This window comes from Mastomys coucha, unplaced genomic scaffold, assembly GCF_008632895.1.
Source record: "Mastomys coucha isolate ucsf_1 unplaced genomic scaffold, UCSF_Mcou_1 pScaffold23, whole genome shotgun sequence".
NCBI lineage: Eukaryota > Metazoa > Chordata > Mammalia > Rodentia > Muridae > Mastomys > Mastomys coucha.
In genome coordinates this window covers 9,525,294-9,539,572 of record NW_022196906.1, presented here as the reverse complement: position 1 = coordinate 9,539,572, position 14,279 = coordinate 9,525,294, and the positions used below count along the sequence as shown (strand labels likewise).

The 14,279-nt window shown below is 42.6% G+C and overlaps 1 protein-coding gene across 5 annotated transcripts in view; it reads left to right on the top strand.

Moving 5' to 3' along the window:
• Deup1 (deuterosome assembly protein 1) overlaps positions 1-10,354 on the top strand; it is a 69,231-nt gene extending 58,877 nt beyond the window's left edge. For 3 of the 5 annotated variants that reach the window (XM_031344562.1, XM_031344564.1, XM_031344561.1), the window contains exons 13-15: positions 6,861-6,972; positions 9,518-9,660; positions 10,016-10,354. In XM_031344562.1, the coding sequence (XP_031200422.1) occupies positions 6,861-6,972; positions 9,518-9,660; positions 10,016-10,103 (343 nt within the window). In that variant the 3' untranslated portion in view covers positions 10,104-10,354. Of the gene's footprint in view, positions 1-6,860; positions 6,973-9,517 lie in introns of those variants that run through there. The other 2 variants (XM_031344563.1, XM_031344566.1) reach the window with 2 other exon arrangements.
• Positions 10,355-14,279: the final 3,925 nt, after the last annotated feature.

Genomic DNA, 14,279 nt, shown 5'->3' with positions numbered 1-14,279 from the left:
GCACCATTTGTTGAAAATGCTGTCTTTTTTTCCACTGGATGTTTTTAACTCCTTTGTCAAAGATCAAGAGACAATAGGTTTGTGGGTCCATTTCTGGGTTTTCATTTCTATTCCATTGATATACCTGCCTGTCACTGTATCAATACCATGCAGTTTTTATCACAATTGCACTGTAGTACAGCTTAAGGTCTGGGATGGTGATTCCACCAGAGGTTCCTTTATTGTTGAGAATAGTTTTGGCTATCCTGGGTTTTTTGTTATCCCGGGTTTGCAAATTCTTAGATGAATTTGCAAATTGTTCTTTCTAAGTCTGAAGAATTGAGTTGAAATTTGCCTTGTATGCATGCCTGGTGTCCACAGAGGCCAGAAGTCAGGGATGGATCCCCTGAAACTAGAGATCCACATGGTTGTGAAGTGCTACTGAGTGCCTGGAACCAAACCCTGGTCTTCTGCAAGAACAACAAGTATTTCTAGAAATTGAAACCACCTCTCCAATTCCAAAGATGGGTTCTAACAATTCTAATGCTTCTTGAAACTAACCCCAAGATTCTCCAAAGTATTGAATTAACCCCTCTCTAGAAAAGGGAGAATGAGGGAAGGTCAAAATGCTGTGGTGGGGGTACCTTGGTAAGGGTGTCATAGTGGTGGTACTATAGTGAGGGTGCCAAAATATGGGTACTGTGCTGGAGGTACCATGGTGGGCATACTGTAATAGAGGTGCCATGGTGGGCATACTGTAGTAGAGGTGCCATGGTGGGCATACTGTAGTAGAGGTGCCATGGTGGGCATACTGTAGTAGAGGTGCCATGGTGGGCATATTGTGGTAGTGGTGTCGTAGCTGGGAGTGCCAGTGAGAGTAATGTCCTAGTGGAGGCGTCCTAGTGGGAATGCCATGATGGAGGTGCAATGGTGAGAGTAATGTCATGTGACTGGCATGGTGGAGGTGCCACTGTGCAGATTCCACTGTGGTAGCAGTGTGGTGCAGGTGTTAGGGTGGGAGTCTTGTGGTTGGAGAGCCATGGAGGGAGTGTCATCGTGGAGGTGCCTTGCTGGGTACCTGGAGGCTTCAGTGTAAGCACTGTGGAGAAATGAAGAGGCCCTGGCCACAGGACTGAATGTGTCAGTGGCTCAGTAGAACTTGGAACCTGCTCTAAGAGATCATTTTCTAATCCAGAATAAGAACCGCACAAAGTACTTCACTGCTTTCAGTCTCCATAGAGCAAGGCACAGTCCTTAAGATGCCAGGTAGGGTTGTGTGGCTGCTGGCTGATGTCAGCAAATCACTGAGGGCTCCTACCTCTCTCCTCGATCCCTGGAGCACCTCTGGAAGCCTCAGGTAAGGGCCCTACTCTGCATCTATTATTTCAAAAATATTTCCTTAGCCCTTCTCCTTCCTTTGTCAGGCGTATAGCATGTATTAACAGTGCCCAACAAACACAAGCCAGTCAGGAAGAGGTCAAAGGCTCAGCTGGAGATTACCTTAACAAGCAGCCTGGAGAACTGTTTCCACAGCAAGGCTGGGCTCTGCCATATCCGTTGGCTGAAAGTTTCATTAAACTTGTTCTAATGCTTTGTCTGATTTCAGTGTTCTTTGGTGACCTGGTTTTGAAAAGAAACAGCATTTCAAATGTCCTAAATAAATTATTGCCATGTAAAACCCACAATGGCAAAAAGCTGTTGCGATGTGGGGACCCTTTGAGCTCAGCAGTGAAAGTGGAAAGCAGGTAGCTCCCTGCTGATGCCAGCAGTGGAAGAGGATGCCTCCCTTCCAGCCTGGCTCAGGGAATCAAGTAGCAAAGATTATATGCACATATGTGTGCATGTGCATGCATGTATGTGTGTATGCACACATGTATGCATATATGTGTGATGTAATATGTGTGTGTATATAAATGTGTGGTATGCATATATTGTGGTATATGTGTATCTGTGTATATGTGAGCATGTATGTATGTGTCTTTATGTATTTGTGTGCATGTGTGTATGTATATATGTATACATATATAGTTTATATGTATGTTGTGGATCTATGCATATATAGATCCATATATTTGTCAGGTATAAGTTAACCAGAAAATGTCCATCATCTTTATATATCAGTGGGATAAACTATTTGGAGAAGGAAAAAGAAAATTACTCCACAAAACCTCAAGGTCACAATCTAAGAAATTATCCCTTGTAATGGAGGACGATTGAAGCGGTCAGTGATTTAAACAACCCTAACTTCTGTTGTCTTTCACCCTTTCTGAAGTGATATCTTAATGTTCACTCACTTGAAATCTTTAGTACTTTTAGGTGATTCAAAGCATTTAGTTTCTAGAATAATAATATATTCATCACTCTAAAAATTTTATGAGATATAATGGAATTTGGTTAAGATGCTCTGAATAGTGTTCTTAAAAGATAGTGTTTTAAAGTTGCAGGATAATTTAGAGCACTGGGACCCAGAACTATTAATATATAACTAATTTTAATGACAAACTAATTTTGTAATAAATGGAGCTTGTCTTTATATGAGAATACACACTTAAAAGTGAAGCCACAGGGGCTGGAGAGACGGCTCAGTGGTTAAGAGCACTGAATGGTCTTCCAGAGGTCTTGCGTTTGGCTGCCAGCACCTGGATCAGGTGGCTCACAACTTCCTGTAACCCCAGGTCAGGGGATTTGACTCCCTCTGACCTCCACCAGCACCTGCATACATTTGGGGCACATTAGCCCACACAGGTGCACACACAAATACACGTAAAAATAAATAAATCTTTTAAAAAGTAAATCCATGGTTTAAGTTCTCATATTGTGAGCTGAGAAGAGATTAGTAATCGGAAACATTACTCATTAAGATGGCTTCATGTCTAGCTAATACATTGTTTAATAGGAAAACTCCACAAAATTAGCAGGTTTGTCATTACTGCTTGCCAGGTCCCTGGTCAAGGGACAAATCTAGAAGCCAAAAAAACGTTAAGGAGCAGAACACAGCAGACCAACCAAATGTTCCAGGCCAGGAGACAGCACAGGTCAGAGTGAGGAGCTTCTGGAGCCGGGAGAAGACAAGGCTGGAAGGAGGTCAGTGACAACGGGTGGGTTCTCATCCCTGGCTAGGACAGCATCCCATAGTCCAGGAGAAGGACCTGGGGAAGAGGCAGGAGCACATGTGAGAGGCCTTGCAAACTGCAGTCAGGACCTCACACTCCATGAAGAGATCTGCCTCTCCTCCAAGCAGATGAGCCTGCCGTACTTAGCAGCCCAGAGCAGGGCCCATGGGAAAGCTAATTGAACAGTTCAACCTGTGAGTGGATAGTAAAAGTCTTCTGCAGTGATTTTGAAGCCCATTTTAAATTGATACGTGCAGCATTTTGGGCAAGGTGGTTTTATGAAGTATTTGAATAGCTATGTTCTAGAAGAGCTTTCAGCTATAAAAATGATTTAAGCCAAAGCACTTTACTTCATAATGTAGTCTTTTCTTTCAATCTCAATATTTTATTGATCTTATAATATATAAAATATTCCTACATAAATCTTAGTAATTATTGCCATAAAGCCATCTCTGCATCCACAGCAAAATGGATAATTGGGATAATTATTTAGATAATTTAGAACAAATAATACTTTGTATAAAATTTCTGCACAGTTGAGATTACACACATATACACACATATCTGAACACATACATACACAATATACACATACATATATTGTTTCTCAGATCACCTCTCTAATTGTCTTGTTTTTCCACCTTGAAGTGTAGACATTAGGCACAAGCCAGAGATTCTGAGAGTGCATTATGCGATTGACACTGCTCAGTTTGAACTGTGAGATGTTTCATCTATTGTTCATATCATAAACCATGTTATTTCCATTTAATTTGCTGTTCTGTTTCCATGGTAATTATGGTGTGGGATAATGGGGGAAAAGATTTATTTCAAGATAAGTAAAACGGAGAAACACATTTTGTTTGTTTCTCTGAGCTGATCTGCAGAGGCCTAGCACCTTGCTTAGTGCCATTTGTATGCACAGACTTGAAGTCTGTGTAAGAAGCAAGTCTATGTGGACCAGGCTTAGAATGAGAACAGAAAACCACAGTGTGGGGTTTTCAATTGTTTCAAAGCACAGCTTTGAAAATGGTTAGCACCGTGGGAAACCTGGGTCTATTAGTTAAGGATAAAGAGCTTTCAAACAGATTTTATGTTTTCAAGGTCTTTGATAATTTGATTAAATTTAAGCCCCACTTTCATGAAAGAGATTTCATCAAACAGGCTGGGTGGGGTGGTCTTTGGTCTGATTTTAAGGGATGTCATTTTGTTTCATTATTTGCTTATCTGCCCAGTGTTTTATTACTTACATTTCCCAACCAATACTTCAGTACAATTGACAAATTCCATAGTGTGTTTTTCATCCTTACTGTGGGTTTCAACTTCAGGAATGCTTGAGCTTGTATTCAAAGTTACCAGTTCCTGGTTATCTATTCTCACCTCTAGAGTAAATAACTTTCCAGGGCTGAGCATTTGGTATGGATAAACAACTGGTGTCCCTGGAAGATCACCTCTCCCTTCAGGCTACCTTGGTTGCCTTAATTCCTTGTATAGAGTTGAGACCCCCGGCCGTTTCCCCATCCACTCTGGCATGTCCACTGGTGTCTTCATTGCTCTGTTCACATCTGAGCAGTCATGTTGGGGAGACTATGGGTGTAATTTCCATTCCCTGGAGACAGTCTCACAGCAAACACTGTCCTCTGGCTCTCCTGGGCTTGCTGCTCTGTCTTCTGCAATGTTCCCTGAGCCTTAAGTACTCCAGCTATATTGTAGATGTATCCACTGGGAATGGGCTCGGCAACTCTACATTTTGATTAGGTATGATTTTCTGTAATGGCTTCTGATTGTTGCAAATAAAAGTGTCCTTCCTGAGGGGTGAGGGCTGTCATATACAGTTAGGGACTATGTTGATTTAGTAAAATTATCTGTTCTTCTCCAAGATCTATGACTTTACTAGCCTGGGGGAGTTGGCTAGGTTTCTAGCACAGGCATGATTGCCCTCTTGTTAAGTGGGTCTTAAGTCCAATTAGAGAGCTGTTGGTTATCGCCAACTTGTTGATATGGTTCATAGGTGTCATAGCTGTGTAAAACAGTTGCTTGCTTCCCTACTTTGTAATCTAAAGTAACATTAGACAGACTAAATAGTTTATCCTTAGGAATATATAAGCATATACATATATTCATGCAATAAGTAATGAAAAAAGAGGTCATGAATTTGAAAGAGAATAAGGAGGGATGTGTAGGAGTGTTGGGGAGAGAAAAGAAAATGATGTAGTTATGTTGTAATCTCAAAAGTAAAAAAAATTGTACAATTAAAATAAATGATTGAAGTGAGCCTGGTGACTCAAAGGCATACAATCCCACACTCGGTGGTGCTGGAATGTCAGGGGAAGGCAGGGGCACTAGGACAAAGGGACTTCAAGTTCAAGGACAGCCTGTGGAGATCCTGTCTCAAATAAGACACAAGTAGAGCTAGGGGATAGCCTGTGGTAAGGCACTTTGCCAGGATTCTTTGCAGAAACCTGGGCTCAATTCTCCAGTACCAGAAAGAAAATAAGAAGCAAATGACTGGGTAACTAATTTAACTTTACATTTTAGTTTCTTTATCTGTGGTAATATCTACTTGTGCTTATTTTGAAGATCAAACGAGGAATCAAGATGACACCTCATCTTTCCTGGGTGCATAGCCTGCAGCAGGCACTGTGCTCTATGTGGTTTACATGCACGGACCCTCTGCCTGTCCTGAGAACCCTTCCCATAAGCAAGAGAGAAAGGGAGAGAGCTCAATCAGATTGTGTGATGAGTCTGGGAGGGTGTAAGTGGGAATCGGGGTGTGAGCTAGTGAATCCAGAGGGGCTGGTAAATACAGTGACACAGTTCCCCACCCACAAAGCTTGTCTTGTTATGAACGTCCAAAAGCACAGCAGAGAACCTTAAACTATGTCCTTAGAACTGCCCTCAGCAGCTGCTCTGCTTTCTGTCAAATGTGAAACCTCAGTTATTTAAATAGCCGGGCAGTGGTGGCGCACGCCTTTAATCCCAGCACTTGGGAGGAAGAGGCAGGTAGATTTCTGAGTTCAAGGCCAGTCTGGTCTACAGAGTCAGTTCCAGGACAGCCAGGGCTACACAGAGAAACCCTGTCTAAAAAAAAAAAAAATCTAAATGTCCTGGAAACACAAAATCACCACACAGAATGAGGAAGGCTGAGGCTGCCTAGCAACCATTGTGTTTTCTGCCTCTTCATTCTACATTCCAAGTTTTTAAAGTGAATTTGAGATTATTCAGAAAGACCATTTATTTTCAAAGAACTACACAGACAAACTCAATCATTTGATTGGTTCTTCCTGGTTGAACATCAGGGAAATAAAAACCTTCAGCTACAACAACAAGCATGACCTTTGGTGGGTGATTTGAATGAGAGTGGCTCCCATAGCCCTGTATATTGGAATACTTGGTCCCCAGTTGGTGAAACTGTTTGGAAAGGATTTGCAGGTGTGGCCTTGCTGGAGGAGGTGTGACCCTGGGGGAGGTCTTTGAGGCTTCAATAGACTCAGGCCATCTTGATTCCTCGTTTGATCTTCAAAATAAGCACAAGTAGATATTACCACAGATAGAAACTAAAAGCTCTCTGCTTTGTGGACAAGACGTGATCTCTCAGCTGTTCTTTTGCTCCGCCATTTTGAACTCTAATCCTTTGAAACCATAAGCAAAATTAAATGCTTTCTTTTACAAGGTGTATTGGTCATGGCATTTTATCACAGCAATAGGAAAAAAAAAAAAGGAAAGTAAGATACTTAGGAAGGGGACTGATATCCATTTCTTCTCTTTTAGAATTAGCCAAGACCGTGTGCCGAACAGAAGCTCGACACCCTTGTCACCATTGCCGTTTCAGACCAAAGAAATGGCAACTCCATTGGTTGGTGACAATGAAGTCCTCCCTCTGGTGAGTTCCTGAAAGCTGACTTTTCCCTTTAAGGCTGGATTATTTAATCCTGAGTCTAATATAGAAAAGGACGGCTAGGTTAAAATGTCACTTCTTTTTGTTTTGGTTGTTGCTGTTTTGAGTCAGGCTCTCACTATGTAGCCTTCTCACAACTCACGATGTAGACCAGGCTATCTCAGTGATCCACTTGCCTCCACCTCCAGCATGCTGGAATTAGAGGTGTGCAGCACTATTTCTGAAATAAGACTACAGGTTGTTTTACCACACCTATCTTGAACAGAAAGAGATCCTGATACCCCATCATGAATCAATTGCTTTTTGTTTGTTTTCAGTTTCTTAGAGACAGGATCTCACTCTAGCCAAAGCTAGAATTCAGCATGTAGCACAAACTGGTTTTGAACTTGAAGCAGTCCTCCCAAGTCAGGTTCTCAAGTGTTAGGATGACAGGCATGTTTCCTTCTTCCTTATATAGGTCTCCAGCAAACCCAGATAAGTTTTATACATGACCATATGCCTGCTTATCCCACAGAGCTTCAAAATTTCCCTGAGGTGAGAGAGGCTAGCCAGGAATGCAGGCCACTTCCAGTGCAGAGAAAACCCTCCCCTTTCCACAGTGTATGGGACCCTGTGAGGTCTAGAAGCCACAGTGTTCTTGAAGGGTGGCACATTTCCTGGGCTCAGGTGACCTGGGTGTCAACAGAAGGTACCTCTGTAGCTCTCCGTGAGAGACTCACTCTGCTATTGGATCCATATGTAATATCCTCTGGGGTTGCCAAGGACATAAGATGGGACAGGTAACACAGTGTGTGCCTGCTCTGTGTCATCCCGGGCTCAGCAGCAGGAGAGGAAGTGACCTGCAGAGCATGCAGCCTTCTGCTGCAGGGGGCACAGCCTCACTCTGGTCTTCAACTTCTGCAACACGACCTTCCCCCTGAGGCTTATGAAATGTACAGGGCATTCTCTCCACTGGAGATTTTTCTAGAACAGGATTTACCACTCACCTCACCTCAGTAGCAGGATTTCTGACCTATCCTGAACCCACTATGGAACTCCCACCTCCTCTGTTTCGTGCTGCCCAGTAATAGCATCAGGCCATTCTATCCAAGAACACAGAACTTCCGTGCATGTTAACTTGTACTCTTCATGGATACCCCTGCCTGCCCCACACAACCTAACAACAAGTCAAGCCCCTGGGTCTTGTGTGGGACTTTGTTTCACCCTCTAGAGTATATGCATATTTTTAAGCCTTGAATTCATGGGCCTCACTAACCTGATGTTATTCCACAGGAATGGTCTTTTGAGTGTCCAGATGAACAAGGGCCTATGGAATTCACTGTGACACATAATTAGCCCAGGGTGGGAATGTGTCACCAGTATCTAACCCATATGATGGATGGCTGTTTCTGATCCTCTTTGCCCTGGACAGAGTGTATTTGCCCTGTGTTTGCAGACACTGCATGCTCCAGGCTATTTCCTCAGATTCGGGTAGAGAGGCTGCACCCAGTGCAGAGATAACAGTTGAGATTTAATACTTGGATAAGGCCTCAGGACTCTGCCATCACCTACTATGATCACAAGTTTTTAATGTATTGATGAACTGAACTTCTAACCACGTTCACTACCATAAAGCTTCATTCTTCCTAACAAACAAAAGTAAAAGATAACAAAGGCAGCCTAGAGCATTGGTGCATACCTGGAAACTAGCTAGCACCATTGCAGTTAAAAATAGTATGATTAGGAATTCAAAGTCATCCTCATCTACATGGCAAGCCTGAGCTATGTGAAACACTATCTCAAAGACTAGTAAAGAGGAAAAAATGATAGATAAAAGAACTAAAATTAAATATAATTTTAAAAAACTTTCTATTTTTAAAGTAAAACTAATATTGTCCTTTATTCCATAACATTTTCCCTCTTGTTTAAATATACACTAATCATATCACAAGCTGTGAAATGTCCCCATACCTCCCCACCAGGTACACTGGACATCACTCAGATTTCTTCCTCTAAGCCTGACTCATGAAGGAGGACTGAAGCATCAGTCCCATACACACACACACACACACACACACACACACACACACACACACACACACACACACGGGAAGGCACCTCCACCAGGATCTACTCAACCAGCCTCCTCCCTACCTAACTCTCCTAGGCGTTCAGCCCCCTCATCAAACCTATCCTGATTTCTGCTTCCTCATGAGCCATCTTTATGCGATCTGCTACATCTTCACTTCAGATTTGGGACTTGCCTGTGTTCTGGATTACTGGCTTGTGAGTCAACAAAGTGTGTTCTGCTTGGGATCTCTGGTACTTACATCCACCCTGGATTTGTAGCTGGTCACTGCAGTTTTCCTTTCTAGAACTCTTTTATGGGTTGGCGCTGAGATGTCTTAAATCCTTGAGAGTTTTATTAGCAGGGACTATGTCCAAAACTCGGTATTTCATTACGCTGCAGAGTTGATTGTCAAAGAAGCACATGCCTACGTCTGTAAAGGCTCTGCACTGGTCTAGCCTCACTTACCTCTTTTCTCTTCAGTCTCCTCCAGATATATCCTTTCGGGCTTCCCTAGCTGCACAGCACTTCCTGATGGAAGAAGAAAGGCGGGCCAAGGAGCTTGAGAAGCTGCTCAACACACACATCGATGAGCTACAGAGACACACCGAGTTCACGCTTAACAAGTATACCAAACTCAAGCAGAATAGACACATATGAGCTTTGCACCTTTTCTGTTTGCTTCCTCTCCATGAGAAAAAGAAAAGCTTCTGAGAAACACTGCAAAGCAGACTCATAGAACAGAGACTGTGGGTTAGTCTCCACAAGTAAATCACTGCTATAAGGCAGCTAGAAAATAGGATTTTGTTCCATAAAGCTGCTTCTGCATCTGCATTTCACATACTAATTGTTCTGTTAGGATATCATAAACATGAATAGCCCCAGAGGGTTTCTTTCCTGTCTAAGGAATGGTTTGGGATTATAACTGAATTCTTTCTGACTTTAATCATGTATGCTAAGGTCCCATTTCCTGCATAACAGGCAGCAAGAAAGGGACATGCTCAACTCCAAATGTGAGGAAACTGAATGCAGCGACTCTGTGCTGGGCACAAAACCCAAGGATTTGTAAAGTGAAGGACTATGTAGACACCTAAGATTTGTTTCCGAAGCAAACGGATATGTCTTTGCTGCTTTTACGTCCACTTTTGTAGTATTCTGCCTTAACACCATGGACTCTGAATGTGCAGTGTGCACAGTAAAAGTCACTGTGCCAGAGAGTCATGCTGCCACTGAGACACAGCAAACGCACAGCATCCCATTACCTCCATCTCCTTTGTAATCACCACTGTTTGTAATACAATAAAGGAATGCAAAATTCAATTGCTTTGTGAGTGCCCAGTTTCTACAGAAGCAATAGCAAGAAAATGGACAATGAAATTGACATTACAAATATGCAAGGATGATAAGGATAATAACCTGTTCTTTAAAGATGGAGACACAGAAACACATGCTATAGTATGTAGGTATGCCCACACCACAACACACACACACACACACACACACACACACACCACATACCAGCATCATTTAAACATATGCATTTGATATCAACAAAACTAGTATGTTAGGGGTCAGCATGGTGCCTCAGTGAGAAAGAGGACTTGCTGCTCAATCATGACGACCTGAGTTCAGATCCAGGTAACCATGTGAAGAGACAGGACATGGCCATACATACCTGTAAGTCTCATGCTATGTGGGCAGAGACAGGAAAATCACTGGGGCTTGCTGGCTGCCAACCTAGCTCCAATTTCAATGAGAGACCCTGTCTCAAGGAAGAAATGTGAAGAATAACAGCGCAGGACACCTGACATCACCCTCTGGTCTCTGTATGCACCCACAGGTAAACACACATTCACATGCATGCTCTTGAAAACCAGTAAAAAATAAAATTATCCTATAGTAAGCAAGATAGAAGCAACACCTGGATTTCTGACTCTTGGATCGCATTATAATAGCACTTCCTGTAACCAGGCAGATGGGAAATAAAGATATATTCAAAACATCAGAAGGCATTCCATGCCTTTAACGTGCCCACAAAAGTCCCTTGTGAGGAAAACCATAGGATTTGTGGTACCTTTATGTTATGGACTAGCTTCTAGCCTGGGCACAATGAAAATAAAACACTGCTTTAAGCCTTGAGGTTGATCCTGCACTGTTGTGGATTTGGTTTATTGCTTGTATTATGTTAATTGGGTTCCCAAAATTACATGGGAATTCCCATGTCTGTAGTAGGAAGCTGAGGGTCCTGCCTCCAGCTGGACTTTGATTGGTAAATAAAGTTGCCAGTGGCTAATGGCTGAGGTGGGGTTGGGGGTGGGAGCAGAGGGCAGGGGGGCAGACTTTCAGGATTCCCAGGCAAGAAACACGGGAAGAGGAAGAAGGCACCATGTTGGGATGGGGGTCTTTCATTTGAGAATCCAGAGCATTGGGGTGGGTAGCAAGGAAGGAGTTGGCTGCCAGGGAGATTAGAGTGGATTAATGGATTAATCAACTACAGCAATATTGTACTACACCACAAAAATAAAAATGGCCAAAACTCTAGGGCTGGAGAGATAGCTCAGTGGTTAAGAGCACTGACTGATCTTCCAAAGGTCCTGAGATCAATTCCCAGAAACCATGTGGTGGCTGATGATGCCCTATTATGTCATGTATGCATACATGTAAACAGAGTACTCATGTAAATAAATAAAATAAATGCATACATACACACATACTTTTTTTTTAACAAAACCCCAAGCAAATAGACAAAAAAAAAAAAAAAAAAAAAAAAAAGCTTGTAAGTATTACCCTTAGAAGATGGGAAGAAAGTGTTTGTTTAGCGATGGAGCCTATGGCCAACGCACCCCAAACCCATCTGATCTCATTTGCATCTTGTACAAACATCCCAAAACCAAATAGAAATGATTAGAATTCACTATTTTCTAAGCCCTGGACCACTTGAGTCTCCTCAGGGAGACTTCATAGATGAACCTTGTCGGCTGAAATCAAGATCTCTAGGATACAGCATTCTTAGACTTCAGCAGAAGTACAGGAAAGAGTGTCTTAAAGACCAGTTGCCTCCATGCATGGGTTTATCAATTCATGAAACTTGCTTTAAGTTTCCCCTTCAGCACTCCACCTTTTTTCAGTTTTCAGTTTGTTGTTATTTTTTCTTGGCAAGATGAAAAAATGTAATAAAATAATTAATAGGTCTGGCATGATGGCTCAGCAGTTAGAGTATTTTCTGCACAAGTCTGACAACCAGAACTTAGTTCCTGGCACCACAGAAGGGTGGATGGAGAGAACAGACTCCATGAAGGTGTCCTCCGACCTCCACAGGCAAGCTGTGGCGTGGGCAACCCTGTATGCACATGTAGACAATAGATAATTCTTTTTTTAAAAAAAATTAAGCTTCTCACTCATCCAGTCAACTTGTGTTTTTTTTTCAAGTGTGATGACCTGCTGTCTTAGTCTATTTATGCCACTGTAGCAAAATACCTTAGCTCAGATAACTTGTAAACAAGAGTTTGCTGTTCACAGCTCTAGAGGCACAGATGCGCATTGGCAGACTGTTAGAGAAGGTGAAGGCAGAGATCAAGGTTGTGTTTCTATCAGCCGAGGATTGCCGAAGATTGAGAACAAACCACAGGCTGCTAGGAAGGAGGCCCGACCCCAGATTCTTCTTCACAGCATGCAGTAGGAACCCAGTCAACACCTTGATTCCAGACTTTTCAGCCTCCAGACCCATGAGACAGTGTAGTCCAGCTATCTGAGCCACCAGTCTGTGATACACTGTTGGGGCGGCCCCAGCAACCCAATGCCCTCCCATATTTGTGAACTAGAGCTAGAAAAGCTGTCAAAGTATGAAACCAACTAGGCTCAGCAAAAATCCCCCTCTTTCCAGGAAAAGAAAAGAAGACTAATCCAGTGAAAGATCACAGACAGCTAAGGCTTTGATAAGCTATCCACCCTTCGAGTCAGGACATACACCTTGGCTCAGTGGTAAGGACTTCTTCAAAGCAGGCTTAAGCAGTGCTAAGAGGGAAATTTAGTAACTAAATGCATATATTAGCAAGTGGGAAAAGACTCCAATCTCCCCAGAATCTAGGAGGATAAAGCCAAAAAAGAAAAAAAGAAAAAAGATAAGAAATAAGAAAGAAAAAGAAAAAAGAAAGCTGCCAAACTCTTAGGAACAAAGAGACCTAGAAAGCAAAGTGGAGAATGTAGAGAAAAGTCAGAGAGCTGTCTCTGAAAGATAAATCAATAAAGTTGACTTACAAAAAAAAAAAAAAAGGAAGAAGGAAGAAGCCAACATGAGCTACCCTACATGGGTGAATGTCACTGCTCCTAGAATCCGTTGGTTATTTATTAGGTGAAAACCCCATTGTCAGGTGTGGGGTCCTCCCTAGGGTCTGCTGCTCAGGGAGGCCCCAGAGGGCCTCAAAACAATATAGGCTATGGCCATTATTCCTGTGAACTAGGTGGTAAGGCCTGAAGATGTCACATACTTGGGTTGCAAGACCAGAATCAATCAGGCTAGAACTGACCTTAAAATTTCATCCCTGTGGGCCAGCTTCCACCATGCTAGCAGGTGCTGTGTAGACTGTAAGAAGAGAAAAGTCATCAATGGCCTTACTCAGCAGTGGACTCCGTGCTGCAGTGCTGACAACAGACAAGACATGCCCACTAGTCCAACAGTGGCACAACTGTTAAAAAGGTAACCAACAATGGTATAAGTGGACTTAGACCCTGCTCAGTTCATTCCTGGTACCATAAACCTGGCCTAAAGCTCATGGCTTAAGATGGCTCTAGGCTCTAGAGAGGAGCCTACAGTTGTTGTTTTGCTAAATGGACACGTTGTCAAATTGCCTTCTAAAATATATATGTTGATACCAGTGGTTCTCAACCTTCCTAACGCTACAACCCCTTAATACAGTTCCTCATGATATGGTATGACCTCCCTCAACCATAAAATTATTTTCTTTGCTATTTCATAACTGTAATTTGGCTACTGCTATGAATTATAATATAAATCTGATATGCAGATGGTCTTTGGCGACCACAGTGAAAGAATTGTTTGATCTGTAAAAAGTAGCGGCCCATGGGTTGAGAACTGCTAGTTTATACCTATAGATCAGTGCTCCAAGTCACAGAAACCTCTTTCTGTGTGGGCAGCAGTTAACAGAAACACTTAGAACTGACCAAAGTGCTGACGTCGAGTAACTGTTGAGTGCTCATCCTGACACGGGACATACTACCATCCCTC